This window comes from Heptranchias perlo, chromosome 11 (assembly GCF_035084215.1).
Source record: "Heptranchias perlo isolate sHepPer1 chromosome 11, sHepPer1.hap1, whole genome shotgun sequence".
Classification (NCBI taxonomy): domain Eukaryota; kingdom Metazoa; phylum Chordata; class Chondrichthyes; order Hexanchiformes; family Hexanchidae; genus Heptranchias; species Heptranchias perlo.
Genome location: NC_090335.1, coordinates 47292370 through 47313089, shown reverse-complemented (window position 1 = coordinate 47313089; position 20720 = coordinate 47292370). Strand labels below are relative to the sequence as shown.

The window sequence follows — 20720 nt, the reverse complement described above, 5'->3', positions numbered from 1 at the left end:
TTTGACCCATCATCTACACCATCCCTTTCCAGTGCTATAATGGTGCCTTTGATCAACACTGCCACCACCCTGCCCCCCTTCTTTCTTTGCTTCCCTATCTTTTCTGAATACCATGTAGCCAGGAATATTAAGTACCCAATCCTCCCCTTTTTTGAGCCAGGTCTCTGTTATTCCCATTATTTCAAAGTCCCATGTGTCAACTTGAACCTGCAGCTCACCAGTCTTATTTACCACGCTACATGCATTTACGCACATGCACTCCAATCTCATTTTAGAATGCCTTGCATTTTCCCCCTGTCTGATCCTTCCTATTTCTGAACTATTCTTTACTCTAGTGCTACATATCCCTCCCAGTCCTCTGTGCATGTTGTTTCTCCTCTCTAATGTTTCATCCTGGTGCCCATTCCCCTCCCAAATTAATTTAAACCCTCCACCACGGCATTAGTTAACATCCTCGCGAGGACAGTGTTAACATCCTCGCGAGGACATTGGTCCCAGCTCTGTTGAGGTGCAACCCGTCCATCTTGAACAGGCCCCTCCTGCCCCAGAATTGGTCCCAATGCCCCAGGAACCTGAAGCCCTCCCTCCTGCACCATTTCTCCAGCCACGCATTAACCTGTCTTATCCTACTATTCCCATACTCACTAGCACGTGGCACTGGGAGTAATCCAAGAGATTACTACCTTTTGAGGTCCTGCTTTTTAACTTCCTCCCTAGCTCCTGAAACTCTGACTGCAGGACCTCGGCCCTTTTCCTTCCTATGTCATTGGTTCCCACGTAGATCATGACTTCTGGCTGCACCCTCTCAGTGATGACCTTTTCCCTGGCACCAGGGAGGCAACACACCATGCAGGACTCATGTCGTCGGTTGCAGAAACACTTGTCTATCCCCCTGACTATTGAATCCTAATAACAACTGCATTTCTTTTGCCCCCCTGTGCAGCCAAGTCTCCCACGGTGCTGTGGGTTTGCTTCTGACTGCACTCTCCCGAGGTGTCAACACCCTCACTGGTATTCAACACCGGTTTGTGAGTGCCACATACCCAGGGGACTCCTGCACTGCTTGTCTGTTCCTCCTAGTCTGTCTGGTGGTCACCCCCTCCCTCTCCGCCTGAACTCTCTGTAGCTGCGGGGTGACCACCTCCTGAAGCGTGCTATCCATGAAACTCAGCTTCCTGTATGCACTGTAGTGATGTCAGCCGTCCCTCAAGTTCAGAAACTCTTGAGCTCGAGCTCGAGCAGATGATGGCACTTCCTACACATGTGGTTTTCCAGGACACACAAAGTGTTCTAGTGTTCCCACGTGGCACAGGATATGCATGCAACGGGCCCCTGCTGTCCTGCCGTGTTAGCTAACAGTTATTTAAACTGTTTGTTTAGCTTTAAGGTACTGTACTGTTTACCTAACACTAAAAGACACTAACCACTAAGAGCAATAACCACTAAAAACACTAACCAATAAATGAAATACTTGCTGACTTACCCCCCCCCCCCCGTGCTCCTCCTTGTCTTGTGACGTCACTTTTTGACTGTTTCTTGATTTTTGATTCCTCATGCGGCTTCCCCCGTGTTCCGTTCAGTCTTGGTCTGTAGTTCTTTGGTTTAAATCACTTAGCACCTCCTTTCCCCTCTGTACCTAATTCCCACACTCACCAAATTCCCTGTTGAAGGCCCTCGCTCTTGTCAGCAGTTCTCTCCGTTAGAGGTTCACTCTCTGTCTTTCCCGACCTCTGTGCTCAAGCTCTGTGCTTTTGTAAATCTACTCTTATTTTCTCCTTCTATCTCTTGCCCTCTTTTTTTTCTCTCTCCCTCACTTTTCCATTTTCTCGAACTCACTTTTCCTGTATTTCTCCAGAGCCTGTCTGGCTGTATGGTTTTGCAAGTGTCTTCTCTTACAGTTATAGTGGTGAAGCTATGCCAGTACTCGCAGCAGTGGTAAAAGCCCTCTTAAAACCGTAGAGCCCATAGTTTTAACACTGGTCTTTCATTACCAATATGAATTCTAGGACAGTCCCATCTCCATAGCCACAAGAGAAAGCATTTGCTTATAGTAATGGATGTTTTGAGTCTGAAAAAAGACTTACTAGTTCTGTGTTTTCTCTCTCGCTCTTTCCCTGTTGCATTTCCATCTCTTTATTCAGGTAAAGGATTAAACATCGGGATGCACAGTTGTTACTGGGCACGTTGATGTTGTAACTGCTCCCCCCCCCCCCACCCTGTTTTGTATTTGGGGTGTAATGCTCCCCCCAGTTGAGATAATTGCCTTTGCTTTAGTCACCGCAGCTAGAAGACCGGGTGTCACGTTTGGAATTTTTCTAAATGTGATTTCACAGAAAGGATATGGAAAAAGTTTTTTTTAAAGCAAAGTGTATTCATTTTTTTTTTAAAGATAGACACCAAGACAATAGGTGGTTAAATTGTCAACAAGTTAAGCTTTGATGCTGTTTCCCATAGTCTGTAAATAATGAGCAATTCGTTAGTCTGTCTCAGCAGTCAATAAATGCCTCACACCCATTGTACTGGGAAGTCTTTGGTCTCTTCTGGGTGCAAACGCAAGGTGTAAAAAACAGAAATAGACAAAGTGAGTCAGGATTTAAACAGAAAGCTGCGAGGGCAAGCTTTGGCCAAGCTCAGAACTTTAGCATGAAGGAGGGTAGTTGGGAGTTATTTTGTTTATCAAGTAAGATGACCCACTAATGTAGGGAAGCATAGCATGTTCATTATTTTGTATTATTACCTGAAGACAAGTTGTTCTGATTAAACTAAGTGAATCTGATCATAACTCTTGCTCTGTACATTCAATTGCTGTGAAATAAGGCAGCTTAACCATATGTATCTAGCCTATTCTCACCAAGTGTTTTCTCGGTCCGTCTATAAGAGATTGAAGAAGCACACATGCAAAAGAAACAAATACCCAGTTCAGATCACAAGGGGAAACTGTCGTTACACCCCTAAATGTAAGACCCTCAGACCACTTAGATGAGTGACTATCACTGCTATACCTGAAGCAGGCCGTTAAATTTCTGACACTGAGGGGCCTGCCTCAGATATTGCTGCCTTTTTCCATGCATTCAGTTAAATCAGCCAATTCAAATTTCTTGCACTCCTCGGAACTGCCCCATCAGTCACCATGGCTCCCTGCAGTCTTTTAGTGACTGAACAATTGTTGGCCTTTCATTACTGATGCTCCAATCAGAGAAATAGTCTTTCCCTATTTACCCCATCAAAATCCTTCATGATATTAAAAGCCTCTATGAAATTTTGTCTTATCCTTCTCTGCTCCAGTAAAAATAGCCCCAGTATCTCAAGTTTCTCCATCATAATTTCCATCCCCGGCACCATACAAACTTTATGGCTTTAATCTCCTTTATATAATAGGGCACCCAAACTGCACTTTACACTAACTGTGGCCTAACCATTTATCATTGCTCTTTACTCTTGTATTTTATACACCTATTAATAAAACCCAAAAAACTATTGACCTAATTTATAGATTGATCTACCTGCACTTGTACTTTCAGGGAATTATGTATTTGAACCATTCTAAAATCCTCTGTGAAATCTTGTATAACCTTCTATGCTCCAGTGGAAATAGCCCCAGTATCTCAAGTCTCTCTTCATAATATCCACACTCTTCGGCATCTTTTCATTGCATACTCCCATTCATTGTTTTTTCTCCCAAAATGGATTCTCTCATAGTTCTCCATCTGTCTGCCATTTTGCTAAGTTGTCTATGTCTTCCTGAAGTCTTTTTTTATTCGTTCATGGGATGTGGGCTTCACTGGCGAGGCCAGCATTTATTGCCCATCTCTAATTGCCCTTGAGAAGGTGGTGGTGAGCTGCCTTCTTGAACCGCTGCAGTCCTTGTGGTAAAGGTTCTCCCACAGTGCTGTTAGGAAGGGAGTTCCAGGATTATGACCCAGCGACAATGAAGGAACGGCGATATATTTCCAAGTCGGGATGGTGTGTGACCTTCTCCCCTTGTTGTTTAACAAATCCCCTAGTTTTGTGTCATCAGCAAATTTTGATATTGTGTTCCCTATGTCCAGTTGAAGAGTTGGGACTTTCACAAACAGAATTGGCTGAATGGCACTCTTCTATCATTTTGTAGGTCAGGATAGCAAAATAGAGTATGACTGTGGAGATATCATTTTTGGATGTTGTCCTAACAAAGTGTGTGCCTCCTGTAGGAGAGATAATACTTGAAAGTTATCAATACAATTTACCAATGGTTTTAGAGAATGTTGTTTTACTCAAAGTATGAAGACTTAATTTTTTTCATTTCTTTTAAATTGTAGAACCGCTTTCAAAGCCATCAATTAACTGCACTGGAAATTCCTCCGTTGTTTATTTCAATTGTTATCTAAGTAACCAGAGTTCCAGTGTTTCTACTGAATGGAAATACCAAAACGCTGCAGTGATCCCAGATGCGAATGTTGTTTTATCTAATGAGGGCAAAATTTTAACAATATCAAAGCCTGAAAAATTTCCTGGAGAATATACCTGCATTGTGAAGCAACCAAACAACAGCAGTCAAAGTAACCCTATTCTTGTACAGGCTTGCTTTGGAAAAGAAGGTGAGATTTTTCTAACAAAAGGTTATTTATTTGTAGAACTCAAGAACCTTGAGGGAGGACAGATATTTTTGCAACTATTCGCAAATAATTTCTTTTTACTAGTAGTGGTAGTGTGGCATCTGCAGAAATTTCTACGGTTTTTCTACAAAGTTATGCTGCTAACCATCACCGGAAGAAGTCTTGCTTCTGTTTCCCTTGGACTACATTGAAGTTGATGAACTTGATTCAGTTTTTTGGCAAATCAAAGCAAAATGTTTATGTTATGCCCACTGGTCATTGAAGGCATCTAGAGAGCTGCATGTTGGTGTTAAAAGATCACTGAGTGCTGGAAATGTCAGCAAGGAGCTTGATGATTCGTGTCCAGTGATCTTGTACATCCTGGATCTACGAATGGTGGATTTTGTTAGGCCCAGATGCAGACCCACCAGGAGGTCCTCTGATCTGCTTGGCCAGCCCATTGGGTGACTCAAAATAAAGAGGTACAGGGAAATACAATCAAAAGTTTAAAAGCACACCTGAACAAATTAAATAAGGCCTGAAGTCTTTAGCACTGCACATACACATGGAACATGGGCTCCTTGTCACCACAAAAAGGGATAATGTTAAAGAGCCTTATTTTGTAATGGGCCGGCAGGACTGTGGGAATGGACAAAGCCAAACCTCTACAAGGATTCTACCCATTCATCCCCTAAAAGATGTGACACCACTAAAATTCTGGGGAGGACAGCCTGCCCAAAGCAACTGTAAATAAAACAATCAAAAGTAATTAAAATATAATCCAATCTAATCAGAAAGAGTAAATTTTACCTCAGCGACTTAAAGCCTCATTGATGGTTGGAGAATTGGGTCCCCCACTGAGTGCATTTGGCAGTGCACCTATTTTACAAGGTGTGATTTGAAGTGAGCGAGGCAATAGGGCTACAAATACGCACAAACCTAATTTAAATGGAATATTTATGCTGATCAGTTCTCATAATTTCAGGGCTAAGGGTGATGCTCTGCTTCCAGCACACAACTTGCTATATAAAATGAGTGCAGGGCAGATAATTGGGCCTGGCCTGCTTTGGCGTGATTCCTAAAGCAAGATTATTTCATTGAATGCTGAACTCTAGTTTTTTTGACAGTCAGCATTTCTCCACTTGTGCATTGAACCTTTTGCATACTGTACTTTTTACTCCCTTAAGGTTTCCGCCATCTTGCTGTAGCCTTCAGTTTGTTAAGCTGTATTTTCCTGCAGTCTCAGAAAGTACTGCTGCAGTACAAATTGCAGCTAATAAAGTTGGAAGAATGGAATCCCTTTGGCAGTTCCCATAGAGCTGTATGAATTAGATGACTATTCATGAAGGGACTAAATTTTCAGGTTCAACTACAGTGAAACCTGTACAAATGGACACACCCAAAAAATGGACACCTGCAAAAAACAGACACTTATTGAGAGACCCAGATAACTTACTAGTACAATATACAGGAGGCACTCTGCAACCACAGACACTCGCAAAATACGAACTACAGGCAGCCTTCAATGCACGAAGCCCTTTTACAACTTAAAAAGCAGGCCACGCAGGTCAGCGTGAGGCGGCAGCAGGTTTTGTGAAAGAAACGGCTTTGTGAAATGGAGAGCTCTTTACCCAGCATCCATAGTGGCAGAGAAAATGCTCTACCTCTGGGATTGAATGCTTGCTCGTCTCTATCCCAGGGATGATGGGTAAAGAACTCCCCATTCTGCTGAGAATTTTTACAATACATACAATGACCATTTTGAAAATAAGGACACCTGCAAAAAAAGGATAGCTGATGCCCGTCCCTAGGTGTCCATAATTTACAGATCTCACTAAATGCTTTAGGTAATATGTTTGCCTCTGTCAATACTCAAGGACCACACCATTCCTACCTGGCTTTGTTATCGAGGCAGTGACCGAGCAATGCCATCTGCTGTGGGCTGAAGTATTGATAATCTCCTGGACTGGAACAGCTCTTGCTATAGCTGTGAAAGTAACTGCAGCGTTAAGCTTCTATGCATCAAGATCCTTCCAGGCTGCCACAGGAGACAACTTCCAAATTGCCAGCCTGCAGTTCATACCTGTTTCAAACAAGTGACTGGCTCTCTGTTTTCCAGAGGAAATGCCTTCCCGGTGGAGGAGAGAGACCAATTGGAGACAGCATTTACCACCTAACAGGTTTGTCAAGAGTCTAGAGCTCTTAATGGAACCCATGTGGTCATCAGGGCTCCACATCCCAACCTGAATGAATAAATTAATAGAAAAGGATACTACTCCATAAATGTTCAGGTGATTTCTGATCACAGAAATGTGATACTGCACGTTAATGCCTGTTAACAATAGGTTGTTATCCACAAGCACATCAGACTGCTGTTGCACCTCTTGCTGTCTTTGGGGAGCCTTCCATCTCCAGAATGAGGCCTCTTTGTGAGACAAAGTTGCACAGCATCCAGCACACAACCATGATCCTCGATCCTAGCTGGATTATATTATACACGCCTTTGAATCAATAAAAATGAAGGCTGGGGGTGTCGAGGCCACTTCACTGCCTCATGGCATTCATAGTGAACAATTAAAGTACTTAAGTTCAAAGTGAGGGGAGGTCATTGTGATTAGCAACCATGCTTGGTACTGTGCATTTTACGAAGAAGTAGCTAGCTTCTTTTATCTTATCTGATGTGATAGCGTAAAAGAAGTTTAATGACCTATGTGGGGTTCACTATCCTGGTCACTTTGTTTTATTTCCTCTGATCAACTTTCTTTGGAGCCTTTTGGGGGTCCATGCCAAAGAGGGTCTCCCTCCTCTAATTTATATAGAATTACATAGAATCTACAGCACAGAAACAGGCCATTCAGTCCAACTGGTCTGTGCCGTTGTTTATATTCCACACAAGTCTCCTCCCACTCTAATTATCTCTTCCCACCCTGCCCCCATAACCCTCTACTCCCTTCTCCCTCATGTATGTATCAAGCCTCTCCTTAAATGCGTCAGTATATGTGCTTCTTCCTTCAGACCTGACAGACATCTCTGAACTTTACTACAGCAAAAACAATGGCAATGCTTGGCCCTTTTAAGCTGTTGGAGACCTTTACATCTTGCAGTAGCACATTATTCCCACACCCCAGTGGATGAGCTCTCAGGGGCACCTATGGCATCTGCAGCTTACTGAAAATATTATAATGAGGCTGACATGGAAATTATGATGGGGCCATGACACAAGATGGGTGCAAATCATACTGTGCTCCACTTCCAGTCGGGCTTGTGCTCAATTGGAAAACGAAGGCTTGCATATCCAAGAGTAGAGTCTTTTTTTTGTATTGTATTGTGAAACAATTTCACCACAGTATGATTGGGGTTTCACTTGATCTCAGGGCATATCTCGTTGGACCTACTGGTCAAGGTGTCACGAGATGATTGACTCTTAAACTTATTAATGTCTGGCACACAAAGGTGTATTATGTGAGGTTAGATTTCTACCGCGTATTGCCTGGATCTGCATGCTGCAGAAGATGGCCCAGTCAGAAATCAATTCCACTGGTGCTCTGGTTGAGATCAACTAACGCAGGACAGACCAGAGATTGAACCTAGCACCTTCCTTACCGGTATGGTTCGGTAGGACACCACACCACACAGGGTATTTACCCACTGAGGCAATAGGGGCTCTCGTAAAATAATAATTCTGAAGAATATGTTAATCTGACGAGTGTGAAAAATGGGTGTGAATCTTTCTTTTCTTTTCTTAGGGTATTCTCGAACGCATTTTGCCATTCTGGCTTTCTTTGTAGTGGCATTTGGCATTGTGATTATAATTATCGTTTGGTTTTATCAAAAGCGAAACAAAGGTAGGAATCCATCTTCTCTGCCTTCCTAATCCAATGACTGTTAATACAATCAGTGACAGTGCTAATGTTCTTTAATGCTTTGGCAGTGATGCGGTTTTATATCTGTCTGATATATTAAAACTTTTACATCTGCACACACTTCCTGTCAATGTTTCCATTATACATTCAAGTGTCCACATTTATAATGAAAATTGCCAACTTAAACTTGTCACCCTGTAATTATATCTTCTTATCAGTGGTGGTGACAATTTGCATCTCCCAGCTCCACAACCTATACTGCAGAGAAACTTTGCTTCCACCGATACAAGTTTGATGCTTCCCAGTAGTCACAAGTTTTGTTATTTAACTATAAATAATATGAAATGCAAGAATTGTATAAAAATATGCACCAAATAAATGACTTTAAAATGGGAACTGAATTAGATCTGTATGCCCTTGTCCAGTTATCCTCTGCCATCTAACCAGGCTTCACCTAGAGCTACATTTGGTCTTGACTCCTCAGGTACAGTACCATGGGACATCAATCTCCTGTGGCATTGCACACAAGGAATTGAGACCAAGTGTAGTCTCCAGGTGAAGTGGAGTTAAAGGATGGGGGATGATTGGACCTAGGTACATTGATGTAATTCAGAGCCCATCTTAAAGTCATACATTCTGTTATTGTTATATTTCCATTATAAATTGCTTTCTCCATATTTATATTGGTAACTGCCTATGTAAATTTGTCATGTGGCAGTGCTGCAGTGTCTCCAATACAGGTAGAGTATAATTACAGCATGACAAGTTTATATAGGCAGTTTCCATTATAAATGTGAACATAGGAATTTATAGTGGAAAAAGTTGACAGGAAGTGCAGGAACATGTAAGGTTTGTAATGTGGATATTTATAAAATATATATACATTTCCCAGTGCATCTTTTTAAAAAAAAATTAAATTCTGTGTGTAGTAGCTGAAACATTCAGAAAGCCCCCTCCTCACCTGTCCCTCCACTATGCAGAGGAAATAGGAATAAAAAAGGGAACCATTTCTGAGCCATGGAGGGAGACATTGGCCTAGAAATACGATGGCACCATGCCAATTGTTCTTGCTCTAAATGGGTGCCTAGCTTCAATATGGCGGGCAGGAAACGCACGCTCATTACGAGCCAGAATTGCGCCACCCACCATATTAGTATAGACATCCCAGGTCTGCGCCTGAAGCAGGCGTTAGGCCCTTTGCATAGGCAAATAAAGGGCTTATCGCCTGTTTGAGGCCCCATCTGCAATATTGGTTTTCCCTGAGGCAGCCAACGCCGGCTTCATTCAGGAAAAAACAGTCTAAGTGCGGCCTAATGGACAGTCCTTAAAGAAACCGCTGCAGGCCACTATCAAAAAGGTAAGTTTGCTAAAACTACTTAGATTTTTGGACTCTAGGGGAATCAAGGGATATGGGGATCGGGCGGGAAAGTGGAGTTGAGGTCGAAGATCAGCCATGATCTTATTGAATGGCGGAGCAGGCTCGAGGAGCTGTACTGCCTACTCCTATTTCTTATATTCTTATGTTACCCAAATGTGGAGCTAGGAGGAGCAGGAGTGCTCCTCTCAGTCGAACATTAAAGTTGCGGGCCACTTCCGGCCACTGCTTGGACCCCCCCCCCAACGATGTTTTACATCTGTTTACTTCTAGTAGAAACTATATGTGCAATGGCTCTGGGTTCTTCTCTTCCTAAATTATTTTTGTTGGTACAGAACTACATTAATTTAATCCATGGACAGCTCTATCATGTGGACAACACTACCATTGGCTCATTAAACTTGCCATACTGACTCGTTAATGTTTTTTTTTGAGGCCCAAAGCCCAGAACAGGACATATTTCCTTTTTCTAAATGCAATCCTGCTACTAACAACAATCAGGCTCACGTTGGAGAACTTCACTGAGCAAAGTGATGAATAATTCTAACAAAAAACATGAAAATTAGCAAAAAGAGACTGGGGATCAGGACAGGAGATTAGAAAAAGAAACCGTGACAAAATCACAATTTCCTCTAAAATATACAAAAAATAAGCTCCAAGATCATTATCCAACAAGAACCACACCAAAGGGCCCAATTCATTTGTAAATTCTATTTTCCAAATTTCAATAATCCAGACTGTACACTCAAATTAATATCCACCCAGCTATCCGATTTAAATATAAGACCATTTCATTGGAAAACTCAACTATTTTAATGTTCGCACACAAAGCAACAGAACATGACATAAACAAAAAATAGAGAGGTGCCATTGGATGTGATATTTATACAACTTGTGGACCTGACATCAATAGCTCCTCACTCATTGTTCACTAGAGATTATTTGAATAGTATATCCATCCAATGGGCCCCCTATCATATACATAAGGGGAAAACAGAGGAGCTGGACTGCAGATAGATCCATGGTTGCTGCCAGTGTTTCTCTATGATCAACAAAACGGATTTCCGTAGGGTAGGACCAGTTTTTCTCCATAAAGCCTCAGTCTATCTTCTTGAGTTCTCCAGCTCCATGACCACCAGAAATGGTATTTCATGATTAGTCAACAAGAGACTACCTCTCATAGTGAGGGTTGGTAGTTTGTGTCAGGTTTTCTCCACGCCAGAAGTAGAGTGCTTCACCATCACCAAACATTCAAAATGGTGAATTGGCGCAATCCATGATCCAGATGATCCTCGCACAAGAAACATCCAAGATGGTCGGAAAGCAAGTGCTGTTACCCCCGGGTTTTCATGATAGGATTTTCAGATTAACAATCTGCATGCAAGATTAACAGTCTGTAATTCTTCCAGGTATCTTGTGGTTCTTTTTGATGGACATGCCATAAATTTGTTACAATTATGATTTTTTTTTAGCTAATCCTAAGAATGAAAACGAAGTACCAAAGGAACCTCAAAACACTGAAGCATCACAAGGTAACACCCTACAACTATCACTCAGTAATCATAAATATCCTACTCCTATTTTCTCTCTTTGTGATGTGTATTTTTATCATTTTATTTGTTTAGTAAACCCTGAAGAGTTGAAGTCTCAAAACATTCCAGCATCAAGTGACTATGTTACAGTTCTTACTTAGTAATTGCAGCTCCCTGTTTTCTTTTTCAATTATCTTCCAGAAAAGCCTGGACCAGGTACTCTGAGAGAGTAAGGGTAGGTTTTAGTGTGTGTTCCAGGCATTTCTGAAAGAATTGTGCTTCTTTTCAGAGATGTGTGGTTGTGAATTCAACTGAAATCTAGTATGCTCCACTCACCATCATTCACTGTTGTAATAAATGGAAATGCGGCATCCAATTTGCACAGGGCAAGGACCCACAAACAGCAATGAAATGAATTACCAGATAATCTGTTTTAGCGATGTTGGTTGAGGGATAAATGTTGGCCTAGATACCAGAAGAGCTCCCCTGCACTTCTCTGAATAGTGTCATGGAATCTTTCACATCGAATCTTACCTGAAAGGGCAGACGGGACCTCAGTTTAATGTCTCATCCAAAAGACATCACCTCCGACAATGCAGCACTCCCTCAGTACTGCACTGAAGTGTCAGTCTAGATAACATGCTTGTGTTTCGGGAGTGGAGCTTGAATGCACAATATTCTGACTCTGAGAACAAAAGTGTTACAACTGAGCCAAAGGTGACACCTTTTAAATACCCAATTGCTCATATTGGTACCTAGGAGTTTTGGTGGATGCCAACTTCAGCTTGGACGCAGTTCTATGGGACCAGACTGAAAAGGGGAGATGGGCTTCTTGCTTTTTTTTGTCTTTCTTCAATGAAGCAAAGTCCCAATGAAGGTTAAGCTCGAATGTGTGCCCGAACAGTTCTCATGGTTCGGAGGCCCTTGACATCATGCAGAGGGTGATTTTCTTCAGCCCACATAGGAGACTCAAAGCAAGCTATGAGGTGAATTTGTAGCAAAGAGCGAAACCTTTTGCTGGAGAGAGGGCTAGTCTACATTACCCTGTTACTCAGCACAGTAGAAGGCAATCAGCCTAATAGAAGGCATGTCTCTTTGCTAAGGCTCCTTGCATAAGGTTATTAGTAAACTTGATATGTGGCATTGGACTTGCAAGCGCAGAGCATTATGTTTGACATGTCACAATCATAGGCCTATCTACCATTCTGAGGGTAGATTTGCCATATAGCTGTTGAGGAAAGTCTGAGACTTAGACACCACCTGCTGGAAGATGCCACCTGGAGACTAGGTCTGGGAATGTGGTTACATAGCCACAATTTGTTGCTAACCTTAATTGAGTTCCAGAGAGGCAAGCATCTGCTGCTGAAGCTCGACACCTTCAACTAGTCAAACGTCATTTGATAGGGTATAGCACGTGCCCATGCTATGATTCGAGGAGTGGTAGCAATGTACTCATAAATTTTATGGTGAGCTGCGTTTACCATTCACAAGGAGTACAAATCTAAAGATTGAAATGTCATTGAATCCTAGTTTTCTGAGGGATGGTTCGTACTCTTTTGTGTGCTAATAAATTTTGACCTGGATCAATGGACTTGCTTTAGATGTCAGTGTAGGGGTGAGCTTGGCTCATTGGTAACACTCCAGCATTTATCTCTCAACTAACACTACCAAAATCAGATTAACTGGTCATTTATCTCATTGCAGTTTGTGGAACTTGCTGCCTCATTTGCCTACATAACAGTGACTAAACTTCAAAAGTAATTAATTGTCTGTGAAGCACTTTGAGACACCCTGATGATGTAAAAGGGGCCTTCATTAATCTCAGCTAGGGTGTCAGTAGAGATGTTCCAATTGGCTTCAACACATTTTGGCTAGGAAAGGGACAAAAACAATCAAGGTTCCCATTGCTAGTTGCTTTTCAGTATCTCCTGCTGCAAATACACTTGTGTGAGCATTTGCTGAGGACAGAATATGGCTCAATTGTGATGGCCTCCTCAGTTAAATAGGCTGCCCACATTTGGAGTCTAGGCTCACATATGAAGAAAGGTCACTTGTATGAAATACCAGAAAACAACCGATGCTTGTAGAATTGTACCTCAGTATGAATCAGCACCTTCAAAAGAGGCGAAAACTTGTTTGGCAAAAAAAAGTCACCCTGCCCTGAGATATTTGCATTTCTCCCACTCAATCTGTTTGTCTATGGTGTGTTAAATTTTTTAAAAGATACATTTGTGAAATATTTTCGAGAGTCGGCTATTACTTTACTGCATTTTGTGTGGAATGCTGCTCACTTTTATTTATTTGGCTACAGATGAATCTGAGAAGATCAGAGGAGACAGTGAAGAAACAGACAGACCTAAGGATATGGAGCAAGGAGCTCCCTTTATACCTGTTATTGAACAAGATGAAACCAGCTTCTCGGGAGGAAGATCCTCTCTTTGAGGAATTAAGGGCTAAATTTTTCTGTTTGGCGGTAACTGGGGCTAGCATTGTCACCAACAGATCTTTGATGTTAAGCCAGTTGTTGCTGAGAACAATAGACAAGTCTGCCAATTGTAATTTATCATCCATCCTTACCTGCTAAGAAAGGGCAAGGACTGACTATGCTGCTGTTACCAGGATGATAATCCAGCCATTTTGTGACCGCCAATATTAATGGAGGCTTATTGGGGTAAAGGACTGGAACCATGCATTTATGTCTTCAATTTGTTAATAAATAAGAAAAGGCTATGGGCCCCAACAACATCCCAGCTGTAGTGCTGAAGACTTGTGCTCCAGAACTAGCTGCGCCTCTAGCCAAGCTGTTCCAGTACAGCTACAACACTGGCATCTATCCGACAATGTGGAAAATTGCCCAGGTATGTTCTGTCCACAAAAAGGACAAATCCAATCTGGCCAATTACCGCCCCATCAGTCTACTCTCAATCATCAGCAAAGTGATGGACTGTGTCGTCGACAGTGCTATCAAAGCGGCACTTACTCACCGATTTTGTGGGGTGCTCCCAAGCCAAGCACCCATCTGCTGACTTCTTCACATTCTGCAACAAGATGTATAGCAGACGGTACTTGATAATACCACTTCCCATGCCATCATCCTATAAATATTGAGATAATAATGGAGACATGGCGTCTCATGACGTGGTATTCATCATGGATGCACTAACTAAACAAGGTTTAGGCAATCTTAACAGAAGTTCTGTTGATGCTGTTAACAATCTTTAACAGATAGCCTGCTTCTTAACAAGGTTAATAATATTCAGCAGAAAGCCTGTAAACATGCTTTACTTACACCATTTTAATAGAACGTGTAAGGCACATTTTTGAAGAGAAAGGAGAGAGTGGTAGTTGCAGCTGAATTGGTGCTGAATGCCAAAGACAATTGCTCCATTCTAGCATAAAGACAAGTAACAATTCATCAGTTGCCTCCACAATTGTCTTCACAATTCATACAAAAATTTGAGTGTTTGCTCATGCTTTCTGCGTCTGTGAAATTCTTTCTTGTCATTTGCAGATTGCAAATGCATTCCAGGCCAAAGCAAAAATAATTTTTAAAGAAAAGTTGCAATACTAAAAACCTTTTGCATTTTTTCAGTACTCAAAGGGTTAACCATCCCGCCACTCTCTTTGCTTTTCTTCCAAACTTGATTTAGTTGTTAGAAAATGGAATTGAGCACAGCAATGCAATGCAGTGATTCAAGATGGCCTGAATTTTATATATTAATGAATTATGTGTGTTCTTTTATCATGTTTTAAGAACAAAACCAAGCTACCTGTACTGCCTTTTAAAATCACTCCCATTTCCAACAGTTAATAGAGCAATTTCTCTAGCCCTCTACAGGGCTGTGGATGCTCAGTCATTGAGTATATTCAAGACTGAGATCGATAGATTTTTGGACACTCAGGGGATCTGGGGATCGGGCAGGAAAGTGGAGTTGAGATAGAAGATCAGTCACGATCTTGTTGAATGGCAGAGTAGACTCGAGGGGCCGTATGATTTACCCCTGCTCCTTGTTCTTATGTTCACTGAGGCTTGCTCCACATCTAATTGTTCGATCCCTGCTTCAGTGATTTTGCTGAATTTACCCTCGTATGCTTTAGGACTATAGAAATTTTTCATACAGCTGAAAATGCTAGAAAAAAATAGCAGGTCCATCAGCACCTGAAACATAGAAACGACAGGTTAATGTTGTGGGCATAGGTCCCTAATCAGTTTTGAAGAAGGATCTGCACCCAAAGTGTTAGCCTATGTTTCTAGCATTTTATGCTTCTATGCTTTTAAGACCTCATGTTGAATGCAGCGATTGCTTAATTTATAAAATACTTTTGTAAAACTTTATGCTTGTTTTTATTTTCAAACATTGAATTATGAAGAGATTCAAAGCACAAAACCCAGCACAATGGAAAAGGCCTCCATTTTCTGTCTGCGTACAGTTAGCATAAAATAAGTCAAAATGTTCCTCTTTCAGTTGCAGCTGCAGGAAAATCAGACACATGGCAAGTGATAATTGGTACACATGCAATTTTAAGTACTGCATTCCCCCCCCATCTCAAATTAAATATTATTGACCAGAAACTCAATTCAATTTAATGTTTAAATGCTGTGGTGGGAGGAGGGGGAGGGAAGGAATGGGATAGAATGTGTAATTTTACATCGACACGCGACTGATTTGGTGTAAATTTGTCAAAGTGGAAACCTGCACAAAATAACAGAAAATAGTTTTTAAATTTGTCATAAATGTTATGCAGTGCAACTGAAGCCCATGCACAGACTTATAAAAGTACCCTCCAGTAACTTGCAGTTTGTTACTAAATCATTTTACTTCGCTGAAAAGAATCGCTATCACTGGAATAAAATTTCACAGCAAAGTGCCTTGTGTTTTTCTGCTTTGCTTCTTTTAGTATTAGTTTAGAATTTGTTTTTAGAATGCATGCACCGGTTTTTGCAGCAGTTCACACACGGGATTGGAATCTTCGCTGTTCTTTCAGGTGCTGATTTATGGCCTCTACTCCCCGGCCATAGCAATCTGGCAGGGTGGAAGCTGGGCACAAAGGGAGGATACTTAATGTGACCGACTTCAGTGACGGGGAATTCAGCACCATAGTCAACTGATAGCTGTTCTTGAGGCGTCTGAAAAACAGTTCAATATTATGCTTGTAGCAGTAAACATATAAGGAAATGTAAACATTAGACCTACAAGTCTGTCAGAAAACCTAATATTATAACCAGCACATTTTCATATGTGTGTGTGTGTATGTATCATATTATCGAATGCATGGAAAATCTGATCCACCAATTCTAATGGATCAGGTTTTCTTGTCCAGACACATTGAACTAAAGCTCCACATGGCTGAAAGAGAATGTTTCAAGCGGAGCTCATCGTCAGAAGTGGCATGGTAAGGGAGGGAGGAGCCTTTTATAGGACATACTAAATCAATGAGAAGGGTGGAGAATAACAGGTAAAGGTGAAAAGTACAGATATGCTAGCTGTTTTTACAAAGAGCTGAGTTTTTAAGTTTCTCACTCCAGACCACTTGTATTTATTGAAGTTCGAGCTTTGCTTCAGGAAGAACAGAATGAAATTTTGAGTGGAGAAACTTGGGAGAAGAGAAGACACAGCTTATTTAATGAAAAATGTTTATATAATGTTTACAGGTTCTTGAGGGTCGAATTTAACAACCCCAGTTTTATGGAAGGATTCATGTTCCTGATCTATATCCAGTGTACATGTATGGACATTGAGTAAGGACAGAGTCTGGTTTGGCTGTGATACCCTTCACGGTCTAATAACCTGCTGCCCACTGCCAGGGCTCACACTTGAATACTGGCCACTTGAGCAAGATATCCAGAGGTTGACTGACAACTTTGGAACTGTACCACAGGAATGAGTGACCACCTTTGGGAGAAGAGGGAAAGGTCTGTCATGTAAAGAAAGTAAGAAAGACTTGCATTTACATAGCGCCTTTCACGACCTCAGGACATTCCAAAGCCAGTGAAGTACTTTTGAAGTGTAGTCACTGTTGTAATGTAGGAAACACAGCAGCAAAATTGCACACAGCAAGGTCCCACAAACAGCAATGAGATACTGACCAGATAATCTGTATTTTACTGATGTTGGTTGAGGGAAAAATATTGGCCAGGATACCGGGGAGAACTCCCCAGCTCTTCTTCACATAGTGCCATGGGATCTTTTACTTCCACCTGAAAGGGCAGATGGGGCTCTGGAATGGACCCACATCTTCTGACTCAGAGTTAAGTAGTAGTGAGATAGGTGTCAAAGTTTATAGTTACTGCCTGGTATGTGGTCATACTTTATATACTTTTTTATTCTGTAATTTGTACTTTAGTATCATTCACTGAGAATAGACATCATTATGTATAATACTGTAAAATTATGCTTGCAACATTTTAAGATTTATTTTTCTCATTTAAAATGGACATCACAATAAAAATATGTACATTTTGCTTTTGTTGTTGTCTCTTATTCTAATAACATATGCAGATTTGGAGTCGCATCACTGTTCTCGATTCCCTCTTGAAGGTTGTGACTCGTGCTCGGGTATGGATACTGGGCTCCCTCTGCTACCTCATCCAAGTGGTCATGCCTAATGTGTGAGCCTTAACACTGAGTATTGGGAGGTTTGTTGATCATTCAAGTCTAATTCTGTCCTCGCCTGATCTCCACACATTTTCACTTTCCAGGAGGTTTCAGAAAGTAGCAATCAAGAATCTGAACCCTAGCTGATGTTACTCCTCCCTCACCGAGAGCTGCTGATGCCATTTGGTGTCTTCATTTTCACCTCAACCAAAGATTGTACCTAGATCCTTCCTGGTCTGTATGGCTCAGTACCACATCCTGCAGTGTATTTACTTACTGAGCTATTGGGAACTCACTGGGTGATACTTTTTTTGGAATTTTTGGTAAATTTTTCTTTTTGTAATTCATTCCCTTATTCAGCTACCTGCCGTTTCTGCTCCCAGAATGCTGGCATTATCTTTTCTAACTGACCGCCAGGAAATGTTGAGTATTGCCCAGTTGTGATAATCTCCTCAACACTATAGGGAGATGCTGCAATCTTCCTGTTCAACATGGGTCAGATTGGAAACTGAACTGAACAGGACTTGAGTCTACCATGGTCCCACTTCAGGCTACCTGGGTGAGCTTTTGGTTAGCTGTGTGTTTGTAACATAGTTACCCAGTAACTTTTCTTTGAGTTGCACAATGAATCATACACACATGGGGCACAATTTTAGCCCCCAAGTCCGGGTGGACTTCTGTGTTCAACCCAGACGCATCTGGGAGCACACGCACTTCAGGAAGCTGGAAGTATTGCCAGTGGGTCGATATTTAAACCATCAATTAGGATACTTGAACTTGTTAAAGTGGTTCATTTTTTGTGTTTTGAAGCAGGAAGAGGATTTTGGCTCTGCCTCAACATTTTTCCCATGGCCTCTGAAACACGCCATGGAAACGGAGGCGAGTTGCAGCCGGCAACCATTTGGACATTTAAATCATTGTTTGACAGATGGGGATAAAAGGTGAGTTTTTGCAGCAGGGCAATCAGTTCTCTCAGACAAACCTTTGGCTGGGAGTTCTTTGTGTTTAGAGTCTGATTTCTTTGTTCACGTTCAGAATTCTTGTGTTCACGCATATTTACCAATGTTTTGGACCCCCTCAAACTGACACCATCAGTTGGTGGGGGGGAGGGGTGCAATGATTGTATTCAGCAATACAGGCACATCAACATCAGTGGCAGGCACAGCGTGCAGTTCCGGGACTTGCAGCTCCTCAAGACAGAGCCACAAGGACCTGCAGAAGAGCAGAGAGGGGAACAACGGAGGGCCTGCTGTCACAGGAGGCACTACCCATGCAAGAGGGTCTACAGGCAGAGACTAAGCTTTCTGGACCTCTCTGAGGAGCAGTGCCTACGAAGGCTGAGAGTGAGTCAGCAGGTGGTTGCAGACATCTGTGCGCTCCTTCATACAGAGCTGCTCCCGGCAGGGCCTGGTGGCAACGCTTTGCTTTTGGCAGTTAAAGTCACCAATGCCCTCAATTTCTTCATCTCCAGATCCTTCCAGGGCACCAGCGGTGCCATCGCCGGGGTCTCTCAGTCATCTGCCCATAAATGTATAGGACAGGTCACCAACGGTTTGTTTTGCAGGGCGTCCGACTACGTCAACTTCTCATCGACAACATCAGCTAGACTGAGAGGGCAGTGGGTTTCCACTCTCTGGCTAGCTTCCCACGAGTACAGAGCGCAATTGATTGCACAGTGAGCACCTCCACGTGAGCCAGAAATGTTCATCAACCGAAAGGGATATCACTCGAACAATATGCAGCTGGTTTGCGACCACCGGAAGAGGTTTCTGCAAGTGTGTGCCAGATTCCCTGGCAGTTGCCATGATTCCTTCATTCTGCTCAAATCCAACATCCTGGCCCTCTTTCACGCACAAAACAGATTTAAGGCTCGCAGTTCACGATGAAGCACATGAAAGGACACTTTCACCAAAGTGACTCAAGAACGGACGAGACGTGGCAGTGGTGGTGACAATTATAACATTTAATATGCACTTAACAAAAACCAAATATAAATGAAAAACATGACATCCTCTCAGATACCCTTGTGCATCCCCTTCATGATTACAAAACCTTCGCCCTTCTCTTCCTAGCACTTCTACGTGGTGCAGCAGAGGTAGTGGCAGGTTGCTCATGTTCATGCCCTGACTGCTTAGATGCTTTCGGCCTACGCCCTCTGGGTTTTGGAGCCGGTGAGGGCCCACCAAAGACTACACCACCTGAACCTGTGCTGGGGCCGACTCAGCCATCTGGAGAGGAGGCAATATTGCGGGTACTGGTTGGGAGACGGGCAACTTCCGTCCTTGACATAAGGCAATATTAAGAATCATCACAGATGTAATGTTGCGATGAGCATACTGAGGTGTGCAACATGTCAATCATTAATAACATCAATTCATGTTGTGTGTGATGAATGTTAAAGTTATGTCACTAGACGTTTGTGGGGTGCCAGTCTCAGCATCCCCAATGGGCAGGCACACAACCATCCAGCTAATTTCCAGGCCTTCCTCCTCTGCCTCTGTGAGGACCACTATTTGTGGTGGCCCCCCTCCAGCCTTAGCTCTCCCCCATGCATTCTGAGATCTCTTCTCCTACAAGGGGAGAAAGTACAGACGCATGAGTGAGTGAGGGTGAAGTGGTCACCCGATGGATGAATTGCTTTGGGTGAGGCTGACAATGAGAAAGAGGTGCATCAGAGGGTGACTACATGACACATTTATCACATTAGATCAGGATTGGGGTGAGTGGGAGTGCTGGGTTCACAAATGGGGAGGTGAGGAAGTGCACAGAAAGTGAAGGTA

At 42.4% G+C, this 20720-nt stretch overlaps 1 protein-coding gene across 1 annotated transcript in view; it reads left to right on the top strand.

Annotated features, from left to right (window-relative positions):
* The window catches only part of LOC137327285 (uncharacterized), a 33690-nt gene extending 15885 nt beyond the window's left edge, over positions 1–17805 (top strand). The window contains exons 3-6 of the mRNA XM_067992938.1: positions 4299–4577; positions 8321–8419; positions 11285–11344; positions 13656–17805. Coding sequence (XP_067849039.1) covers positions 4299–4577; positions 8321–8419; positions 11285–11344; positions 13656–13786 — 569 coding nt within the window. The 3' untranslated portion in view covers positions 13787–17805. The remainder of the gene's footprint in view (positions 1–4298; positions 4578–8320; positions 8420–11284; positions 11345–13655) is intronic.
* The last annotated feature ends 2915 nt before the right edge of the window (positions 17806–20720 follow it).